Source organism: Callithrix jacchus, chromosome 14, assembly GCF_049354715.1.
Source record: "Callithrix jacchus isolate 240 chromosome 14, calJac240_pri, whole genome shotgun sequence".
Taxonomy (NCBI): Eukaryota; Metazoa; Chordata; class Mammalia; order Primates; family Cebidae; genus Callithrix; species Callithrix jacchus.
The window spans coordinates 105,017,415-105,040,988 of NC_133515.1; the positions used below are offsets into that span (position 1 = coordinate 105,017,415).

At 41.5% G+C, this 23,574-nt stretch overlaps 1 protein-coding gene across 4 annotated transcripts in view; it reads right to left on the reverse strand.

The window, feature by feature from the left end:
* The window catches only part of GRHL1 (grainyhead like transcription factor 1), a 52,545-nt gene extending 29,211 nt beyond the window's left edge, over positions 1 to 23,334 (reverse strand). For 2 of the 4 annotated variants that reach the window (XM_002758039.5, XM_008981145.4), the window contains exons 1-8: positions 23,177 to 23,334; positions 19,923 to 20,109; positions 16,127 to 16,197; positions 13,706 to 14,096; positions 12,305 to 12,381; positions 10,823 to 10,979; positions 10,519 to 10,630; positions 9,468 to 9,562 (exon numbers count right to left, since the gene is read on the reverse strand). In XM_002758039.5, the coding sequence (XP_002758085.2) occupies positions 9,468 to 9,562; positions 10,519 to 10,630; positions 10,823 to 10,979; positions 12,305 to 12,381; positions 13,706 to 14,096; positions 16,127 to 16,197; positions 19,923 to 20,109; positions 23,177 to 23,196 (1,110 nt within the window). In that variant the 5' untranslated portion in view covers positions 23,197 to 23,334. The remainder of the gene's footprint in view (positions 1 to 9,467; positions 9,563 to 10,518; positions 10,631 to 10,822; positions 10,980 to 12,304; positions 12,382 to 13,705; positions 14,097 to 16,126; positions 16,198 to 19,922; positions 20,110 to 23,176) is intronic. The other 2 variants (XM_078349970.1, XM_017964557.4) reach the window with 1 other exon arrangement.
* Positions 23,335 to 23,574: the final 240 nt, after the last annotated feature.

Here is a 23,574-nt window from a genome sequence, read left to right on the forward strand (position 1 = left end):
GTATAGAATTTCTCGGATGTTAGAAAAGAGTCAAACTGGTCAATAATGACAGGGAGGAAAAAAAACTTTGAGGAAGTGTTTGCTTTTGTCAATCAGAGGATGATACACAGCAGGTTTCTGGACCAGCCCGCAGAGCTGAGCGCCTGCTGGCCCATGTCAACAATGCGTGCTGTCATTTGTGCATTATCACACCCAACTAAAAAGCTTCAAGTGAGCTCTAACTGCCTGGTAAATAGAACAAGAAAATATCTTGTTAGAGGAAGAAAAAAAGTAATGTAGGTTTATTTAACTGTGGAAGATGCTTCAGCAAGTTGGTCACTGAAAAAAGTTTTACAATCCCAAAATGCACTTATCCTCACTATCTACCCTAAAAACATTCACCTTTCACAAGAATATCACACAGTGCACAGTCTCTGGCTTTCAGTATCTCTAAACTCAAGAGACAGTGTCAAGCTGTGATTGAGCCTCAGGCTTTGAAGACAGAAGGCAAAAGACACACAGTACACAGGTGACAAAGCCAAGGCCAGGACCCAAGTCTCCTGATGCCAACCTCAAGGGTCTTTTCTCAAAACCACACTACTACAGTGACAGATAGAAAGCCAGAGAAGCACCTTGTGGAAAACTGTTTTGTGCAGTGGAACAACTTAGAGAAAAGGATGAACCCCAAATAGTTCTGAGCAGGTTGTTTTTTGGTCATGAGGAATAATATTAAAGAAAGGTCTCTACATTTTGAACTAAATAGCAAGGCCGTTCCAAACTTCCTATTTGACTTCACGTAAGTTACGACCCTAGCTGGTGACATGGCTCCATGAGACAGCAGCAGCAATTGGGTACACAGGCCCAGCTGCCTCTAGGAGTCTTTATCATTTTAACCCATCCTTGTATTTAAATTCAACTTAGTCAAATGCTGACATAATATTTCAGAAAGTAACTGATCTACTAAATTATATGTAGAAACCCTAGGAAAATTTTTAATTCTCTAAATCAGTCAAAAAAACTGCTCCAAGATTCTAGTTCACAGAATCTAATAACCAAAATTAAAATGTAAGGTCCATAATGTAGTTCAACCCCAAATCCAACAGCACTAAGAGAATGAAATCATTTTCTAAGACATGTATATAAAGTTATAAAATTCAACTGAAGTCAGTAGAGTGGGAAATGGTTTAAACTAACAAATCAAAGTCAAAATACCCAGGAACATTTTATTGAGTATGATATGAAGGACACTTAATCAGCAGCAGCATTCCTTCCCCAACCCAAAATAAACAAATAAACACTGATGACCTTTCTTCTGTCTGAGCCGTGTGGTCCCCTGCTAGTCCTCCAGGTGTGCGGGTTCCATTAATTCATGAGGCCCAAGAAGGTACTGGGGACTGAGTCATAGACTCAGGCAGAACCCACTCAGACTTGTCAGAGAACCCCAGCACACCTGCCTCCTGTGCTCTGAGGGTAGGAGGAGACCAGCCTATCCCAGGGCAGAATGCGACCCTCAAGAACTAAAAGACTTCCAGCAGCAGCCAGCATTTGTGTTATTTCTCAGACTATCCAATGACCACCAAGGGAAAAGAAGAAGGATTGGCGGGGGCGGGCAGGGAGGACAGGGATATGGGAAGAGAGAGGCACTAACTTGAAATCTTCCCACATCTGTGGGGCGTTTCCATAAAGAAAAACAAGGACGAGTCAGCAGCCTGGCTGTTGCCTCAGCACCGCCTTCCCACACCGCCCACATGTGGGCTTGGTTTCTGTGGAGTGCAGGGAGCCGGGGGAAAAGTCACAGAGACAAACAGAGAGACAGAAAAAAAAAAAAAAAACCACTCTGTTCTCCCCTGTGTCATGGTCCTATAAGCAAGACCTAGTGAACCTAAGGACACTTGGCACATACAGTGATTTGGCACCTCTTGTCCCAAATAAGTCGAATGTTTGCTCTGAAATATGCAGAACTGGATGCAGGTGTGACACAGGCACAGAGGCCACATTCCATCCTCACCAAGCAGAGAACAGGGCAGGCAAACCCATGGGCCAGAAAGGAAGACCTGGTGGGCAGCCTATCTTCCAACCAGAAGTTCTCTTTCATTTAAAAGGAAAAGCTAAAAGCAAAATCTCTACATTAACATAGGGAGTGTCCTGTATTTACTAAAGGATTGAGGGTCTTGCATGCAAAAGAGCTCCACAGAAAAGAAATCTGAACTCCAAGGCCCCGTGCTGCCTTGAAATTGCTATGCTGGATAAGTTCAGTTACTACTAATAATGTCAGGTCACAGTCAAGCTCTCTGCTTTAGTTTCTAAGTAACAAAACTGGTTGAAAAGGCAGCTTAAGAAAGCTACCACAGATAGAATTTCCAGGAAGGACCCAAGAGAAGGACAGTTAAGGTGATAAGCTGTCAAAAAAGAAAGTTCTATAGAGGAGTCAATTGTTTTTTGGCAGTGGCAGGGTGGAGGAAGGGTAAAAATTTGACCAAATAAAAAAGGAAAAGGAATTCAAGTGACAGCCCAGATGCAGGCTCCCTAGACGCGGGTGCTGGAAACCCGTTTCACAAGACGCAAGTTTCACTACTAAACTAAAGCTTTCTTCAGCTGCCAACTCCCTCCCTTGTCCAGAGACAGCTTCCGCTTGGCCCTTACCCTCCGGCCTGTACGACGACAAATGTGTGTTTCTGTTACCTGTGGATTCCAAGTTCTACTATGATTCGATGTACTTTATTTCACATCAGCATGGAACATATTTTCCAGCCAAAGTCCAACAGACTTAGTTTTAAAAAAAAAGTTAGAAGTTTCTAGGAGAAATCATCCTCACAATCACCCCCAGAACAGCAGCTTCATCAAAGCAAAACGTCCAATTGCCAAGTAAAAACTTTATTCTGTATCAGCCAATTAAAGGCATTCTCTACAAATTTCCAATAAAGGAAGTTTTCTTGTCATTTCCAATACTGATCAAGCTACAACTCTAAAGACTATTCATTCCCTGTAGGGGAATGTGGTTATCTGGATTCTGTTACTAAAACACTTCATTTTTTATTTAAATAGACACGCATTGTTAAACTGCATAAAGAAAACCCCTGGGATTAAATGAATCTCAATTCAGAAGCCTCCACGGCTATACCTTGAGTTTTCCTTGGGGTCTAAGGACAGAAATACGTGAGTAATCCAGCTCAGTCTAGTTAGCTTCGTTATCTGCCTGGACACTAAAAACCTTTTTCATTTCAAAAGTTAACAGTGCTTCCTGACATCTTTTCTATTTAGGCCAGGGAGTATACCCTTTAGTTTTAAATCTCCTGCCTTCATTTAATTGCCATTGCAAGTAGGATGTTTGACTCACTTCTCTCCCCACTCCTTCCTCCTATCACACTGGAAATTTAAAGTTGTGAAACAAACCAAACCTGTCCCTGCCTAATGGAACCAAACGTGGCAACACCTTATTTTAATGATACACTTGATGGATGCTTCACTAGAATGGAATCCTTATAAATGCAAGCAATATGTTCAGTCCAAACAAACTAAAAATTACTCTCACAATGAATTCCAAATATTATGCTTAGACAAAACAACAAACTGTTATTAAACTCATAAACCTGCATCCCACAAGCAGAAAGACTTACGTTCAGGTTACCAGAATGGTTACACCCCTCTTCTACAAAAAGAACTCTACAAGCCTCAATAATCCCTCACCAGGAACTCCATTGGCTTTTGCTGAGACAAGGAGACAAAAGAGAGAGATACCGATGCCCCATCCAAACATAGGCTCCCTCACGGAAAAGCTTCTTGGTACTTAGCCGGGCTCCAAGTTCTTCTTTAATCCTCTTTCCTTTGTAACATGAGCCTTTCCATGATGTAGACCGTTTGGCTCTGAAGGACAACCCTTCCAAAGGCCTTGGAGTTCCTTCTTAGAGCTGACAGATTATAATTAAAAGTAAAAGCACAGCATCCTCTGATCTGAAAGGGTTTTCTTCCCCCAGGGAGCAAGGCACTCTGGTTTTGTCCTGTCTCTGACTGCCCCTTCCCCTTCTCCACAGGCTGAGATACCACACTGAAGGGGAAAATGAATGGGGACTGAACTGGGAAGAGACAAACTGTGTTGAAATTTGCTCGGCCACACCCACAGATAAGATCTCGACATCAAGAAAAAAAATGAAGTTCTATCTGTCTGCAAGCAACCTGCTCACAAACTGGGACAAAGAGCCTCCTTTTGAAGGTTTGATCAAGATTTACCAAAGCAACCAAGTTCTAAAAACAGAACTTCAGGAAAAATGCCCAAAACTCCAGGTGTTTTAACATGGAATAAGCAACACAGTAAAAAAAAGTCAGACTCTACATCTGTCTACTTCTCTGACGCCACTTAATCCAGTGGGAGCTTGGCACATGTCTGGCAGAAAATTCCTGCTGTTACTATTTTTAAAATGAAATGTGTGAATGAAAGCTACAACATAATTCACCTTAAGTGTAGGGATTTAGATGTTAGCACTGGAAAAATCTCTTATTTTGTATTCCCAGGATTCATTACATCCTTTAAAAGTGTGCTTACTGGCCGGGCGCGGTGGCTCAAGCCTGTAATCCCAGCACTTTGGGAGGCCGAGGCGGGTGGCTCACGAGGTCAAGAGGATCGAGACCATCCTGGTCAATTTGGCGAAACCCCGACTCTACTAAAAATGCAAAAAATTAGCTGGGCATGGTGGTGCGTGCCTGTAATCCCAGCTACTCAGGAGGCTGAGGCAGAATTGCCTGAACCCAGGAGGCGGAGGTTGCGGTGAGCTGAGATCGCGCCATTGCACTCCAGCCTGGGTAACAAGAGCGAAACTCCGTCTCAAAAAAAAAAAAGTGTGCTTACTATTCATGATGATCATACCTATGTACAGATGACCAAAGAAATCCTGCAATTCGCTTTGACCGCAGTTTTCCCATCTGCCATGCTGGGTCGCTGACTCTATCAAAGGTGTCCCTACATCACCCCCAGACATCCCTCCTTTAGTGCCTGCTGGCTCACAGGCCTCTCTCAGAGCTGGCTGGCCCAGTTTTCATTGCATTTCAATACAGCTGCTTTTTAGTTTATAATTTCGACTTCTCTGTGCTTCAATGTTACTCATTCAACTTAAACATTATAATCTAACATAAATTATTTCTTACTAGCAAAGGTGCTCTTATTTATATTAGTGAGTCTGTAACGCTGTTCTATTAATAATAATACCTACACTTTTAAGTAATCTTCCCTGTCAAGAACATTTTCTATCCATTTCAAGGTCTAGAGTTTATCTTCCTCAGAAGGCCTCATTTGGATAACCAAGCAGAAAGCATGTAATTGCGTGGAGTACTGGGTACTGTTTATGGGTGCTGGGCAAGCAGCCATGCCTCACTTACTATGAATAGAGATGAGGTACCTTAGCACAGCACCTAGCATATAAGAGGGACTCAAAGAAGTTAATTCTCTCTCCTTAACTTCTTTTTCCTCTATTTATTTTAGATCTTCACTCTTCAAGAGGTCCTTGCTTATCACTCAGCAAATCTCAATGCTGTTATAGACTCTTAAGATTTACAACTCAGGCAAGAAATTACACTCTAGGCCAAGATGCACAGCCCATTCAGTTCAGCCTATTCTAAACTTGCTTGGTTTAGAAAATACTGTAATTGTTGCAGAACAAATAGCCCTAGTTTATAAATTGTGTTCCCAAAGTTCATTTTTAAAGTGGGATAAAAACATTTTTCCTAAGAAAACATGTCATATTTAAAATCTCAGGCTGTCCCCACAAATGGGGACACTTATGCCACTGTCTACCTGGCCTGCAGAACTAGTGGTAGGAGCTGGATCCAGCCCACGCCTTGTCCACAGCAGGCACTCAGAAATCTGCTGGGCTCAGTTCTGAACTTCTGCAAAGGTGTACCGCTGGCTCCAGAGAAAATGTTGATCCAGCTGAGTTTGTGTATATCTTTCTCCCACCTCGCTGTATGCCCCCCTCCCCTCAGCTCCTAGGCCACTCTTCTCCAGACCAGTGCCCTCATCTTGTCCTACAAATCCTAAACTTCAGCACCTTACCAGAGCTCAATTTTTTAATGCTTCAAAGGTAACTGCTTCTTCTCCCTGCAGAAATTACCCCAAGCAGCTAATCTCAGCTATGCATCAGGAAGGAAGAAAACCGATTATTTCACAATGAAATATGAATGCCTGATGACCTTTAACCTGTCCAGAGACCTCTCACTCTTAACTACCCAAACAAATCTAATTCTGTGGGAGTACAATAAAATGAAGGAAATAATCTATATAGCAGACAGATCCCCTAGGGGCTTGTTTCTAAGACATTTCTGCTTTTCAAAAAGCAACTTCCTTTTCTTCCACCACTTTGAAAACTAACAAATCTTCACAAGTTCCAGAACTCCAAAAGTTTCCATGATGATAGCAAATATAAGTTTATGGTGATGAACAGAGCGCACAAAGGGCAGGTGTAAGATGGATCCTAGCTTCATCAGTGTTTCCCCAAAGTGGAATGTAAGCCAAAGCATTCAAGATTCAACCCAAACCATCCTCAAACTATCATCACTTCCAAACTGAGAAGCAGAAGCTACAGGTAAGATTCAGATGTTGACACTGGGCCAGACTTCCGGTTTTACTCATCCTGGCATGGCCAAAGGGTACATTAGAGATCATTACAAGGGGAGGAGAGGGAGAAAAAGCCACATAACTCCAATAAACCCTTATGTTTGTGGGGGAGAAATAACTTGAAGTCACATTAACAAATACCACATAAATACATACAAATTTTTTTTTAGATAGGAGTCTTGCTCTGTCACTAGGCTGGAGTGTAGTGGTGTGATCTCAGCTCATTGTAACCTCTGCCTCCCAGGTTTAAGCAATTCTCCTGCCTCAGCCTCCCGAGCACAGGTGTGCGCCACCACACTCAGCTAATTTTTGAAATACGTATAATTATTATGTGCCAAGTATAAATCTTAAATTTAAAAAATGAAATCAAATGCATCCTAAATGAGAACCAGAAAGTGGGCAAAGAAAATAGGTATTTTCAGACAATAGTTTAAAAAAAAAACCCAACTATACAGGATTCTGCATGTACACTTGTTCACTCTTGCTGCCCTGAGGCATTAATTACTTTAAGAATAAAACAGAAAACATCAACTTGGCCAGGAAAGCAAAAAACCTCGATACTTAATTAGAACACACGCTTGAAGTTGACGCCTGATATCAGCTTCAAAAGGCAGCAGCCTCATTAAAAAAATGGCACAACACCCTTCTGGCAGCAGGCAAAGGCTTAAAATCACATCAGTGCTGGGGGTCTGAAAGGGGAAATGAAACTGAGTTTACCTACATCAATTAGCAATGCTATTAAGGCTACTTAAGCCACTCCTCCAACAATATTTCTAATACAAATATGCTGCAGGCCTTCAGAATAAAACAAGCCATTATCCCTACCCGTCATCTTGGCTTTCATTACTCCCACCCCAAAGAGTGACACATCAAACAAACAAAGTGCCCTGCCCATGCACTGGGCCTTTCAGCCAAGATCTCCAAGCCTCTGACAAGTGCTTATTAATCCTGACAACACCCAGCAAAGAAGAGTTGGCCACTCCAACCTTGTGACTTTCCTAGGGGATCAAGGAGAAATGACTGAACTAGTGAACTGAGGGACTAACCCAAGGTCATGGATAAGCTGGAAAAGGGAACTCAGGACTTATGGGCTCTTTATCACCTCCCCCACAATTTCTCAGTGAGGCCCCAATGGCTAATAGCAAGTAACATTCCAGTTTGCTTTAAGAATAAAAGCATCTTCATCTCTTATGGCAATTTTTCAGGAACTGAAAAAAAAAAAAGAATAAAAGCATCCTGGGGCACAAGGCCAATACGTTTTATAAGCTGTTCTTTGTAGCCAGTGGACTGTCTTATTATGATATTTAATTTCAAAACAACTGTAACAACAATTATATAAAATTGAAAGTTTATCTATTCATTGCTTAACCAAGCAACAAACTCTGGACTATGCATCTACCTGATAATTATGTATGACTGAGGTGGTTGGCAGGAAAACCCTTCTAAAGCTACAATCACCTAAACTTCCATACTGCCTGGTGGGCCCAACTGCCTAGAGTCTGCAGTCTGAAAGGCACATGTTTGTCTTGGACATGATGACAATGATAAGAAAGAAAAGCAATTATAATCCAAGTTTAACATGGCCCTCAAGACCCAGTCACATGATTTTCAAAAGCTCTCTTGGACAGTATGAAATGAAACCCTAATAGCACCTAATACAGTGTCTTATTCTAAAAGTTACCAAAATTCTTAGTGAACAAAGTGAAAAACAGAGACTGAAAAAGGACAAGAAGATGAACATCACTTCTTTGTACCATGTCCCTGAGAGAACACTATACCTAATATTCTAACAAAAATCAAAGATCAGCCTTCTGTTGACAACCGTCCAAAAAATGACCTGTGTTTCTACTGAAGTTTCTTTCTTTCTTTTTTTTTTTTTTTTGAGAAAAGGTCTTACTCTGTTATCCAGGCTGGAGTACAGTGGCGTGATCTCGGCTCACTGTTACCACACCTCCCGGATTCAAGAGATTCTCCTGGCTCAACCTCCCAAGTAATGGGGATTACAGGCCCATGCCACCACGCCATGCTATTTTTTGTATTTTTAGTAAAGACAGGGTTTCACCATTTTGGCCAGGCTGGTCTCAAACTCCTGGCCTCAAGTGTTCCACCCACCTCAGTCTCCCAATGTGCTGGGATTAAGGGTGTGAGCCACCACGCCCAGCCTCTATTCAGTTTCTTGAGCACCCAGTTTTTAAAATAATCCAAAGAAAGAAAGAAATATAGGAACTCTAATAATTTAGTGAAGGATCACACTAACAGGGAATAAGGCATGGGAAAGGCAGAAAGGACTTAAGAATATGCTGAATTTTTCTTAAAAGCCCCAAAAACTCCAATTAGAGTCACCCAGATAGAGTTACTCTAGCCAATCAGAGTTAACTCCATCTGAATTAGAGGCAATTCTTCAATTGTAAAAGCCCAAGGCAGAAGAATCTTAACACCGAGTCATATTTATAAGGTAATGATATGAAACAAAGTACTACTAATAATCACTTGTATTTAAGAGCCTTTCTCAAAGACACTCCAATAATTTGATGGTCATTGTTTCATTACTCCTTACACCCTCTTGAATGTAAGGAGACAGGTATCACCTCCACTGTGCAAATGAGGAAATGAGGCCAAGTGAATGAGGAGCCAGACTCAAAGTCAGGCAGGAGCAGCAGAGTGCAACTTAATCCCAATGTTTCACACACTGCACTCTGTGCAAAGTATGGTAACAAAAATGATCTGTTTTGGAGGAGGGGAGAATAGAAAGAGAGGAAAGTTTCATAACACCTGAAAATGAAAACATATAAAACTGTGAAAAAAAATCATCAGTTGTCAAATCCTTAAACTCCTCCCATTTCTCAAACGGCCAGACATAAGGTACCCAGACCTCACCACCCACCTTTGCTTCATCGTTGATGTCCCACGTGAAGGAAATGGCATTGTACGCAATCTCCTCGATGTTACTGATGGTGTTGAAGCTTTCTTTATAGTCAGCTATAGGAAGCGGTGGAAGAGAAAACAAAAACTCATGAGTTTTAGTTTCAACATGGGATCCCAGCAGCTCAAAATAAGATCTAGTTTTTAACATCATCACCTCTGGACAACTTAAATTAACATTTTGTTGGGTTAGAAGAAGTTCAAAATATGAAGAAAAAGAATCACAGAGTTTTTTTAATAGAGGCAAGCTTGGACATATTTAATTCAATCTCATTATGTCACAATTAAGAAATTTAGGTCTAAAGAGTTTAAATAACAGTCCCAAGGTCACAAAACTACTCCGTAGAAACAGGACTAGAACTGAGTTCTTTCTCCTCAAAAGGCAACATGAGCATTACAAAAGATAAAGAAAAAAAGTAACACTAGTATTAACAGCCATCTGTGTTACAGGCAATGGTTTTACATGAAATTACATACACGACAAGAACAGAGGTCTGCGTAAAGCTACTTCAGTAAATGTGAATTTGCACAGGTCTGCCGCTACAGCTCACATAGATAGGAGAGGTTAGTTACACAGCTCAGCACGTGACTAGGGAAGATCGTTAGGTAACTGTATAGCAGCAGTTATCTTTTTTTACTTATTTTCTTTTACTTGTTTTTTTCTCTATCTTGTCATCTCCAAATAATAATCAGAATCTCTTAAAGAAGATATTACCCCTTAAAGCAATTGCATACTAAAAACTGGGGACTCTCTCAGCTTAGCCAGCTACATGGCTTCTGGCCCCAGTGTCCTGTGGAAAGCCACTGCATGGGCACATGTCCCATTACTGCATGGGAGGAATGGTGAGAGCACTGGTTCCAGGAGGCTGAGGACAGTGTTTGGAACAGATCAGTAGCTGGCATAAAAATTCAAATGCTTTCGGCAGGAAGCTAATCACTGCCAAAAATAATTGGATTTAGAAAACTGGATGGCTGCACCTCTGGGAATAAAAGCAGGCTCTTGAGCTGCTTACCTATGTCAATGCATCTTTGTTTAGCAGTGTGCTGCCGGGAGTGCCAGTACTTCCAATGCCTTAACTGATCTTCTCTGCTTTTGTCTTCAGCAAAAACCACCATGATCACACTCTACGAAAGAGAATGCATTACAGCATAAAGACACTAAAGGGTGAGTGTGTTTTGGAAAAAGTATTTAGTATTATATTGTACAGTGAAGGCTTGAAGCTGCAATTTTAGGCCATCATTCAGAGCTTCTTCAGACCTGGAAATGTTAGGCTGTCACCAGCTTTCCTAGACAACAGGACTAAGAACAGAACTTACTCGAACTTTGCTGATGGGGTGATGGACTCCTTCATTGCTGCTCACCTCCTTTAAGGTGATGGGATAGAACTGGCCTTTGTTCAGGTACGTCATGGTGCTGTCTCCAGGCTTCTGTCGAAGTGATTTTGAAGCTTCTAGAGTATATTCAAAGTTGTTCCTAAAGGACAAAAGAAGTCACAGGTCTCTAAATCCACTCTTCTCAAAGCTTGCTATACATCATATTATAAATATCATTTGCTATCTTTTTCATAAAATCTGAAAGTACTCAGCAGGTAGAAATTCTCAAGTCTCTCAGATGTAGAAGTACAAGATGTCTATTAAAAATTCTGTGATGTGACGGATCTTAGTGATCAGATATCCTGAGTTTGAGGGATCAGAGTATCAAAGATACTAATAGGTGGAAAGGACTTTGGAAGGAACTTCTCACAAGACATGCTGCCAATCTGGTATTTATCCAGCAGAGGTTTCAGCCAGGTGGATAGCAGTCCTCTGACTAAATTCATTTTGGACTGTATAGCACTTTTTTGTTGTTTCTACTTGTAATTTAAATGTCTTTAATAAGCACTCCACAATTCTCAACATTACAACTATTACCTAACATTACCATTCATACGTGCTCCTAAAGTTATTTAATAACCTTCCCAGGCCAGGGCTCAGCAGATTACATCCATTTTTGTAACTAAAGCTTTATTAGCACATGGCCACACCATTTGTTTACATGTTATCTACAGCTGCTTTTGCACAATGGCAGACTGGGGTAGTTGCAAAAACATACAGAGGTCGTATGGCCCACAAAGCCTGAAATATGTATTCTCTGACTCTTTACAGGCAAAGTTAGCTCACCCTAAAGGCATTAATGTTTGTGACTCCTGCATCTTGAGGCAGATCTCTAAGGGAAGTCTCAATTCCCATGAAATCCTAGACTTTTTTAAAACTGCACAACATAACACATGTGAAAAACACATAAAACAAAATATGAGTTCCTAATTAACTTGGAAATTCATATTCCCAGAGTGAGATACAATTTTGTGAGGTCAAAAGGAAGTTGTCAGCTCAGAAAAAAGTTGACTTCATTCATTTTATCATTAGTGAAGCTAATAAAAAAATAAAAGCTTTTATCCACTTGATGTTACTCCTAAATTCTCACCTAATTATGTATTTTTGGCAACAGAAAGGACCTCAGAGACCGAATTTAATCCTCTCATCTCTCCTGTTAGATTTCATTCTACTACCATCACATAAAGAAACCAAAAGAAAGAAAAAGTACCAACACCAAGAATTCAGGAAACTTGAAACATAGTTCAAAGAGTTCAAAATTAAAAGCACTGAAGCAGATGTCCTCTACCCAAGATTGTGCCACAGTAAATGTAGTAAGATAAGGAAAAAGCCGGCAAAAGCCACCTTTGATTTATCAAGTTAACAAGAAAGGAATAAGTTATAAAAAGCTGCAAATTAAAAATCAAATTAAAAGACATCTATTACCCAGAAACACTGTCAAAAACATAGTCCTCTGAATTCATGCCAGGCATCCGCAGACTGAGATCCGAGGGGAAGAAAACCTGAAATATCAATGTGATAAGCCACAACTATTTAACTGGTTATCATGGTTACTAAAGACCAAGCTCTGGTACCGCATAAAAGTATGTGGCTTACAGCAACCCACTATCATTTCCATATTTATTTTTAAATAAAAAATTTAAATCTACAAATATTTTAAAAATTTAAAAAGAGGGCCAGGCACAGTGACTCACGCCTATAATCCCAGCACTCTGGGAGGCCGAGGCGGGTGGATCACGAGGTCAAGAGATCGACACCATCCTGGCCAACATGGTGAAACCCCATCTCTACTAAAAATACAAAAATTAGGCGAGCATGGTAGCACAAGCCTGTAGTCCCAGGCAGGAGAATCACTTGAACCTGGGAAGTGGAGGTTGCAGTGAGCCAAGATCATGCCACTGCACTCCAGCCTGGGCGATGGAGCGTGACTCTGTCTCAAAAAAAAAAAAAAATTAAAAAAGAGAAAATATCCTTTTTTATATGCCACTCAAGTAAATTACAACAAGCTGTGTAGGTAATTCCACCAAGTGCTTCTGACTCATAACCCCGTTTTCTGTCTTTCACACACATCCCAACTTTGTTCAAACACTAGGATCTGCAACCAACATTTCATGGCTTTTAAGAGTCACCCTATCATTGTACCAAGTTAAGACACAGTATCAAGTTCACACCACAGCTGAAGAGTTGTGGTGCATTTTCTCAGGAAAGGTTAACATTCTGCCCCGAACTCCTTACGCAAAGATGGATGCTCGTTGCCTCCACCAAGTCATTAAATACAGTTTCTAACACATTCTGTCCCTAACTTTTAGCTGAGTGAGGTATTCATCACCATAAAACCCTCAGAACTATTTGGAATTAATGTGTAAACTTCACACAGTGCATCTGTGATCTCCCTAACTATATTACCAACCAAGAAACACCAAGCAAAGACATAATAACTCATTTCATATTAAGACCAGTTCCAGGGAGCTTGTTTGGCACTAGGACAAATGCTAAAAACAGACTATGAGAATCTATCCGTGGTCAACAGAAGATTATGTATGGGGTTCTCTTTCTTTTTCTATAGCAAATCACTTAGCTGAAATCATAATGGTTAAATCAGCTGTTGGTAAGATTAGCCATGCACCCCTGATAATAACTTCTGGTTTTATAGGTTTAGTTTACAAATTATACTCATGGGCCTTTTCTCTTAAAAAAAAAAAAATCTTTTATTCCTAATCCATTCATTTCAGGCTGAGTTTCACACTTACATAACAAGAAAAAGGCGGAACCCAATACTTATACAAACACACAGGTGTCTTAGGAAGATGTTTTTGTTCCCTGTACCTCCTGAATGCCTTCCTTGAAGGTCTCTGAGAAGGTCGAGTCTGGAGTTCGCCTTTGAGCATTTGGGGCTTGAGCACCAGAGCTGAACTGGTCAGTATTGAGATTCCGGTCGAAAACCACCACCCGCTCAGTGGGCTCAGGATGATACACTGCTGGGGGGATTCCCACAGCAAAGCCATGTGGCTGGGTTTCTGTCTTGATGGAGTGGGTAGGCATGGTTGCTATGGAGACAGTGACTGTTGTATCTGGAGCTGTCAGATGGCCTCTCTTATCAATGCCCAGCTGGTTGCCATGGGGAAGAACAATATTAAATGGCACATTTTTCAGTACTTGCACTCTGTTTTCTCCAGCAGAAATGAGGGGCTGCTCCGTCACAATTGGTATGCTGTTTCTTTAAAAAAAGAAAACTGCTTTCAAACTCGATGCTGATGTAGTTCTTTGGCAATTTTTATTTTCCTAATGGCATTGGGCTGTTGACTCCCATGCAATAACAATATACTTGACAGAGAACAAATAAACAGAAAACATCAAAACTACCCATTACTAGATAAAGGGAAAAAGACCTTCTCGTTATAGGTCAAATAAAATCCAAACATATTAAGTAAAATTTCATGTGAAATACTGAGGACTCAGAGCTCTCCTCTAATAAGTTTTGCTTTCCATAATCCTAAACAAATTAATATATTTTACTAGAAACCTGAAGCTATGTGACCTATCAGTTGGGGTTACAGCATAGATTCCAGGGTCAAACTGCCTGGGTTCAAGTTTTGTGTCACCTGAGCAAGTTACTTCATCTCTTAGTAACTGAATCCTCATCTGTAAAATGGGGACAGTAATGGCATCCATTCTCCTAAGGCTGAGATGAGATGATGCACTAAAGTATGCATAATAATGCCTGACACACAGTCTTCAAGAACTGTGAGCTATTGCTACTTGGTCACCACTTTACCTAACACCTATGCTATTTGGCTTTGTCTCTCTCACTCTTTTTTTTTTTTTTTTTTTAATAAAGTCTCACTCTTGTCACCCAGGCTGGTGTGCAATGGTGCAATCTCAGCTCACTGCAACCTCTGCCTCCTGAGTTCAACCGATTCTCCTGCCTCGGCCTCCCAAGTAGCCGGGATTCCAGGCACCTGCGACCATGCCCCACCTAGCACTTGGGAGGCTGAGGTGGGTGGATCACCCGAGGTCAGGAGTTTGAGATTAGCCTGGCCAACATGGTGAAATCCAGTCTCTACTAAAAATACAAAAATTCACCCCCAAAAATCATATAGGCTGAGCTTTAAGAAATAGGAATATTGGAAATTCTCTACATTTCAAGATCAATAAAACTGTTTGAATCCTGAACCATAAATTCACTCCCAGAAATTTATCCTAAAATGGAAAAATAATCTAGAAAGTTGTTCCTTAAGGCTTTATAATAGTGAAAACTAGATATAGCAGCAATGATAAGGATATTTAGAGTTTGTTTCAGAATGCTCCAGCAAAAATAAATAAAATAAAAACGTGAATTAATCTCAAAGTTGAAGAAGGGGGAAGAATAGATCAAACAAGAGGAACCGTGTTGATAACGGCTGAGACTGGTCATGGATACATGTGGGCTTATACTATTTCTCTATTTTTATTATGTTTGAAAATGTCCATAATGAAAAGTAAAAGATAAAAGCCACAAGTCCTCTTCCAAAGGATAATTATGAAGATTAAAACAAACAGAAAATGTTTATGAAACAAACTAAATAGAAGAAAGTATACTACCAAATCCCATCTGTGAACACAACTACAGCTACCTAAAATTTGCATGCATACCCAAACAATGAATAAACCAATCAACAGCATAATGGGATACTGGGTGATGATCATTCTTCCTTTAAATATGTTTTATTCCTTGATTAATAATAAAACACAGGGCAATTTAAAAGTTGTCTTTTTAAAGTTTGTCATGGCTATAAGTTAAACCTTAATTAAATTTTCTGAAAGTTTTAATCTAAAATATTTCACAAATAATTTCAACAGAAATTTGAATACAATTTAACTTGCTTTATTCAATTTTACGCAGGCAGTTGTTCAAGAGTCACTGGTACTTAATTTGTTTTTAATGGACCACTGCCACATCCCCCTAATTTCGAAAACCTCAAAAACAAATAAGCAAATACTTCCCTTAAATTATTACTAAAAATAACCCTTTGGAGGAGGAGAAAGTTAGTACTTTCATTCTAGAAAAGGCTACTACTATGCCCAAAGAAAAGAAACTTTTCAGAGCAACAGCGGCAAATCAGCGATGAAATCTGAATTGAGATATTGAGTCCAACTTACCTCTCTCTTCTACTAGTGCTTGTTCATTTAAACAAACTCCCATTTTGCTGTTACAGAAATGTGGCATTTCCCCCTGCACTATTTATGCTGTTATGCACTGAACGATACCTTTTGCTGTGATCTGGCTCGGGGTGCTCCACCTCTGGCTTTGCTGTTGATGACCTTCTCTCTCTTGGAACCTGATATTAACACACATGAAAAGAATTTAGCTGTTATCCAGTGAAGTGCAGTTCACCCAAAGATATAGCCTTTTATTTTTCAGTAAATTCAATCATTCATCTACTGGTTGCCTACCAAGCTATGGGGACACACAAAGATTAAGAGAGTATCTGCCCTCAATGAGCTTGAAATCTAGTCACCCATCTGGTTGATATGTAAAAAGCAACTGTTATTGAGTTGCCAAATAAACTCAGGGCATGATAAATTTACTTTGCCCTAGAGTTTGGGTCTCATCTCTTAAAAGAAATACCTCCGATGGCCAAAGCTGGCGGCTCATGTCTGTAATCCGACACTTCAGGAGGCCAAAGTGGCAGGACTGTTCAGGACCAGCCTGGACAATACAGTGAACCTCATTTCTTTCTTTCTTTTTTTTTTTTTTTGAGACGGAGTTTCGCTCTTGTTACCCAGGCTGGAGTGCAATGGTGCGATCTCGGCTCACCGCAACCTCCGCTTCCTGGGTTCAGGCAATTCTCCTGACTCAGCCTCCCGAGTAGCTGGGATTACAGGCACGCACCACCATGCCCAGCTAATTTTTTGTATTTTTAGTAGAGACGGGGTTTCACCATGGTGACCAGGATGGTCCCGATCTCTTGACCACGTGATCCACCCGCCTCTGCCTCCCAAAGTGCTGGGATTACAGGCTTAAGCCACCGCGCCCAGCCCCAGTGAACCTCATTTCTACAAAAAAAAAATTCTAAATTAGCCGGGCGTGATAGCATGTGCCTGTAGTCTCAGCTGCATAAGAGTAACTGCGGTGAGAAGATTGCTTCAGCCCGGGAGGCAGAGATTACAATGAGCAGAGATTGCGCCACTGCACTCCAGCCTGGGTGACAGAGCAAGACTCTCCCTAACTCAAAAAAAAAAAAAAAGAAAAAAAAAAGAAAGACCTCTGCCCTGGTTTTACTCGTTTATCTACACAATATTAGAAAAGACGCTATTGAAAACACAACAGAGCTCTTTCAGCTTTCTCAGTGCCCTCTTACTACTCTCCCTTCTCATCAAATGCAGAAGCAGAAGGAATAGCCATGTTAACTGTTCATTTCTTCCAAGATCCAAATGAGGGATTCATATGATCAGTGTCTTTAGATACACTGGGATCTGTATGTCTACCACCCAAAGGACAAGTCTAACTCAGATTGTTCTATTCCTTTTTTTGGTTCTTTTCTTGGCAAGGGAAATGAAAAGTACGCAAACATTAGTGAATGTCCTGTAGATATAACTCAACTGAGACCTAACCCCACTGCACACTCCAAAATGGCTAAGACGCTTAAAAATTGTTTTCAATGTGAAAATTCTATTCCTACATTCTTTTCACCATTGAAGAAAAAACAATGCTTCATGTATTAAAAATATGCTTTTCAACCCTTATCAAAATTATTATGGAATAATGACTGATGCTTACAACCAAAGATCTGAAACAAATCATTCAGTTTATTTAAAAAAGAAAATAGGCTAGGCCCAGTGGCTGGCGCCTATAATCCTAACACTCTGGGAGGCTAAGGAAGGAAGACTGCCTGAGGCCAGGAATTTGAGACCAGCCTGGAAATAGTGAGACTCATTCTCTACAAAAAAAAAAATTTACAATTAGCCAGGCATGAACTGTAGTTCTAGCTACTCAGGAGACTGAGGCAGGAGAATCACTCAACTCCAGGAGGCTGAGGTTATAGTGAGCTATAACTGCGGCACTGAACTCCAGCCTGGGCAAGAGTGAGACTCTGCTTCTAAAAAAAAAAAAAGAAGAAGAAGAAAAAGAAAAGGAAGAAGAAGAAAATACATTTATACCTATCACAAGAAGTCTGACAAGTAAGTACCACTAAAATTGTCACCCTTCACCAACAGACAAGAGGATTTCTATCCTTGTAAGATATAATACTTTTAGGATACTTTATTTTAAAAACACACACAGGGGTACTACATCTAGTGTTATTACACTGGTCTTTCTGGCACAAAACTTGTACCAACAAGTTTCTCCCATTCTCAACAGTTTCAGTTAAAAATATGGAAATTAATAATAAATATTTTAGGAACTTTATACTAAGTCAATAAAATAAGCTATAAGAACAGATATATAATAATTTCCACCTCAAAGGAATTCTTCATGGCTATGTTTCCCTGGTAATGGTTTCTTCTGGCATTATTAGTTATTACACAAGTTTCTGTTCATATTCAAAGAAAAAAAGCTGACCTCAATCTCTCAGCTCCAACTTAAACACATGGCCTCATACTAGGAAATAACTACCCCTCCTCCTCCTTTTTTTTTTTTTTTTTCTTTTGGTAGTGTCTGTCTCTGCATCCCAGGTAGGAGTGTGGTGCTATGTCATGATCTCAGCTCACTGCAGCCTCCACTTCCCAGGCTTAAGTGATCCTCCCACCCCAGCCTCCTAAGTAGTTAGGACTACAGGCATGTGTGCCACTATAGCTGGCTAATTTCTGTATTTTTTTTTTTTTTTTTTTGGTAGAGATGGGGTCTCACCATGTTGCTCAGGCTAATCACCATAATTTTAAAAATAAAACTATCTCCTATGCTTCTTTCCCCTCTGTATTTCTTATATTAAGGAAAGAATACACCAGAATGTAGCCAATGGCCACCAACTGGCAATTCTGGGTAAAGGTATTCAAGAATTAATTATCCTCTTTTTTTATGTTTTATGTAGGTTTCAAAGTTTTTAAAACAAAAAGATAGCAAAAATAAACTGTAAAAAATATGCACTATTTCCATGAGAAGGCAGTGTCATTAAAAAGCTTCTGGTAATCCCAAACAGATCTTGTAGGTACTGATGACAACACAATGATTACACAAGACAGTCACATATAGTGACAATGAGACAAAGGCCCCATGGCAAAGCTGTGCTTCAAGTCAGTCTACTGTTTTAAGTAGTACCCTAAAGACTTAGCCACCCTCAAAAGCGTGTTCCTGGTCAGATGGAAGAATGCCAAGGTGAATCCAGAGGCAGAGCAGCCTGCACACTGCACTGGACAGATAGCAGCCTAGGGCATGGACCAGAGAGGGCCCCAGCTGCACACATCTAGCTGTGACCCGAGTAAGAAGTCACACAGGCTGGTAACATGCTATTGTAATAGTGGCAGCTAGTGTTATTAGGACAATGATGATGATGAGACAGATCAGTAGTGTCCTTTCCAGATAATGAAAACCACGTAAAATCCCATGCAGAGTACAGACTATATTCAATTAAGACCAATCCAAATCTCTAGAAAACAGGCAGCAAAACATATCCTGATCTCAGAACGAGACAGTCCTAGACTAGAGAAGATGCTTTCAAAGGCTCTGTAGTATCGTTTAGGGAAAAGGAAATCATCCTGACTACACAGGAATAAAGGCAAAAGGTAAGTGAGCCCTGCCCACTTTCCATGGCACTAAGAACTACCTTCAGTGAGATGTTCAAACCCAAGAAGGCACATCTAACATCTTCTTTTATGGTAGCTTCACCTTCTGGATAGAGACATAGCAGCTGGCTGCTTTGCATGATTTAAAAACAACCCTTTGATTCTACAATCAGAGATTTTTAGCTTTGAACCGCAGTCAGTCAGAGTACTCATTAAACTATTTATAGTCACTACAGAAGCAACTTGCATGGCATTCTACCAGCAAATGACTGTTTTATATGCTGCTGAATCAAGTGCATTACAGACTGCTATTAAGGGTATTAAAAGCAGGCAAACCAACCTTGTAGTAGTCATAGAGCAGGCCCAACGCAGCTGCGCTGTCTTCGTCTCCATTGATGCTCATCATCGCTTTGGTCGCTGCAGTGAGAGGGTTTTCCAGGAAGGATTTCCAGGCCTCATCCTCACTAGTGTAGGACCGCCGTTGTGGATAAAGTGCTTCATTCTGAAGAACTAACACTGGCCGTTTGCTTCAGAGAAATTAAAGGAAAAAAAAAAGCACACATTTTTCTACTGTAAGGCATCATAAGCTACCAATTCCTTGACATTCCTATAAAATAGCCTATTGTTTCATCAATGACCCTAGGAGGTCATATTAAGACAAGACCAGTTTAAGATCAAACAAATACAAGAGCAAAAGACAAACCACTGAAGTGCAGACCAATGGGTCCCACAAAAAGACATAAAGTATCTAGGCACCCAGAGAACTGGCAGTTCACCTACACATGGAACCCAGGATATACTGTTTGGCAAAAAAGCGAAACAAAACCACCCTCGAGAAAATGCCAGGCTATTCAAATACTTTCCATAAACAAACACAAGGACACAGTCAAGAAAAGAGAATATTTGTTCTCTTCCAACACACCGTCAGGACTGTCCGCTCTTGAGAAGAGCATGTGCCGTTTCATCATCCTGCTACATGTTATTCCCCTCTTTCTACGGGGGGTGACACGTCTTAAAAACTCCTACCTGAACACAGCAGGGAGGGAAGGAGCAGCAGAAAGAAAAAGGGATACTTCACATAATCCTCAGGGGTATATGAGAAAGTTAGAATATTCTACTGATTACCAGCAGATTGAGCATGGAATGTGGCCAAAGGGGACTGTAAATCAATAAAGAGGCATAATTTTCTGGCATGGGAGTTGACTGCTTATCCTAGAGATAAACACTTAAGAATCTACAACAATAAATGAAGCCACCGAACAAAAAGAGTTTTTAAAAAAAATATGTGGGAAAATCTGGCTTTTAAAAAAATCTTTACTAGTTTTCCACACTGCACAAGACCTGTTTCATTTTAACACTGTAGTTTGGTGGGGAAAATTTAAAAAATTAAATCAACCGTGATCTTAGCAAAACCTTACGGAGTATTTAATTTAAAAGATTAAAGCAAACATTACTGATTCCAAAACTTGAAATGTAAACAGTCTCAACACTGTTCACTTGGTACTATTTAATAAGTCAATAAAGAGAAAAAAATGGAACAATGACTCTAGCAAAACAAAGCAGTTTATTTTCAAGGAGAAAAATAAATTTAAATGTTTGGAACTCCTCTAAATTATCACAATTCTAACAAGCAAACTGAAGGACTGGCTTTCATTGCAACACACAAATGAAATATGTAAATGGCCTAAAGGTGACCTACCTATTTTAAAAGTGAATGTAGAAAGACTGATTATCTTTTCAAGTAATCAACAAAGGTTAGGGCTTGGGAGTCACCCAGGGCCTTTAAAAACAGATACAGACTTAGAAAAAGGAGAACATCTTCGAAAAAGGGGGAAAAAAAACCCAACAATGTATCCTCAGTCAACATGAAGTGTTATTTGAAAGCCAATGTTTTTACTCATATCTAGGCATAAATCTTAATTTGGTAAGGAAGTCCTGAGGTGGTATACTATTTTAACACAAAACAAACAGAAAAGGCTGTTCAAAGCGAGCAGATGTTTGTCTAAAAATGGAGAAGACTGCTTACACAAATCTCAACTTTTGAGAAAATAAATATATACAAGTGGCATTCCCTGAGCCACCAGGACCAGAGTAGGACAACGACTGAATGGGTAGTATCATGGACTGATTTACCGGTGTATTGCTAAAATATAATTAATAGCGTAATAGCTACTTCCAGAAGACTATGACAGCCCTTGGCTTGTTCAATTTCCTTAATGCTAGTTTTCAGCTTCCCTTCTTCTCCCACCCACATCCCAAATTTGTACAAGCAATAGAAAATAGAGAAATGGCTTTATGTTTGGAATCACCCTCAAGGTTTTTAGTATTTCCAAAGCCTGCCTAAGGCCAAAATGTTAGCTTTGGAAATTTTGCCTTATCTGAACTATACGTCAAGAAATAAACACAAAACCAGTTGCCTTTCTTAGTCTGCTTCCTCATGACAGGAAGTAGGCTTCAGTCCCTGAAGGCTCATCATCACTTTCAGGTGAGCCTTAAACCCTTCGTCCTCGATCTCCCAGAATTCTGAAATATGTTTTAGGCAATAATTTAACTGCATATTCTACAACACAAGCGTAATCCCTTTAAGATACTCCTTACAAAATATGGATCTCATCCAGAAAAAAAAAAACACGGACAAAAACCGATCCTTCACAAATAACTAAGAAACTGGGAGGGGTACCTGTCTGCCTTAAATTTACTGAGCTTAATGAAATATACTGACTGGCCTGGTGCGACTTCCCTTTAATAAGTTTTTTAAAATTTTAGAACAATTTTGTATTTTCAGAAAAGCTGCAAAGAAAATACAAACATGTCCCTCGCCCAGTTAATCCCCCATGCCTTACATTACCACCTTACATTTGTCGAAATACGCTTTTAAATCACAAACTCTAAAAGGCATAATAGCTTGTACGGTACTCTCGTTTATCACCCGCATTTCAAAGTTTCATCCTCTTGATTCTCCCGAGCACTAAAAACACGGTAATCTGTAATTATCATCAATGATGCAAGTGGCAAAGTAACTCCTACAGCCGTTTTCCCACTCACACCGCCAGCCAGTGAAAAGAAAACGCCCAGACATCGGGGCACTTCAACCTTCCCCTACATTTCTGTTCTGGAAGTTACGGCAGGTCGCCGAGTGACGAGCCTGCGACCACAGATTACCTGCAGAAGTCCACCTGTCCCGCCCCGGCGCGCGCCCCACCGGGCTCCCGAGGCCGACCGGGCAGGAGCTGGGAAGCCCGGGGGCGTTGGCGGCGCCCCGACCTCGCGTCGCACTCGGCCACGCCGGGGAACCGGACCCCGACGTGCGCGCCCAAGGGGGGCCGAGAAGGAGGGAAGGAGGACTGCCCCTCTGGTGTCGAGTTTCCCCGAAGCGGGGGTCTCCTCCCGAAGCTCCGACCGAACAAAGAGCCGGGCAGGGCTGCGGGGCAGAGGCCGCGGCGGCGCGAAGTGGACAGTGGGCAGCAGCCCCCGGCCTGCACCCCGTGCCCACCCGCCCGCGCGGCCTCCGGGTCGGCGCCGGGCTCGCTCGCGGCAGGTGCGGCCCCTCAGCGCGGCCCCCCCGCGGCGGCCGGACTCCCGCGCCTCACTCACTTGTCGTACTCCTGTGTCATCGCGCCCGCTCGCCGCTGCCGGGCCGCAGAACTGGACTTTCGGGTTGGGACAGTACACCCGATCCGGGGGGAGGAGGCGGCGGCGGCTGCGGGTCCGGAGCGGCGGCCCCGACGGGTTGGGTTCGCTTTTCTCGCTCTGAGCCGGCTCCTCGCGGGCTGCGCGCACTGGGCGCCGGACTCGGCCGCTCATTGGCTGGCGCTGCGCCGGCTGGGGGCGGGGACTCGGGGGCCGGGAGGCCGACTGCGCCTCCTGATTGGTCAGCGAGAGAAGCGCTGGGCGAGGCTGACGGGGTCGAGCGGCGCGGGCTGGGGGCGCGGGCCGCGCGCTCCGCGAGGTTGCGCCCGGGACTGCGCGCTCAACTCGCGGCCATCCGCACC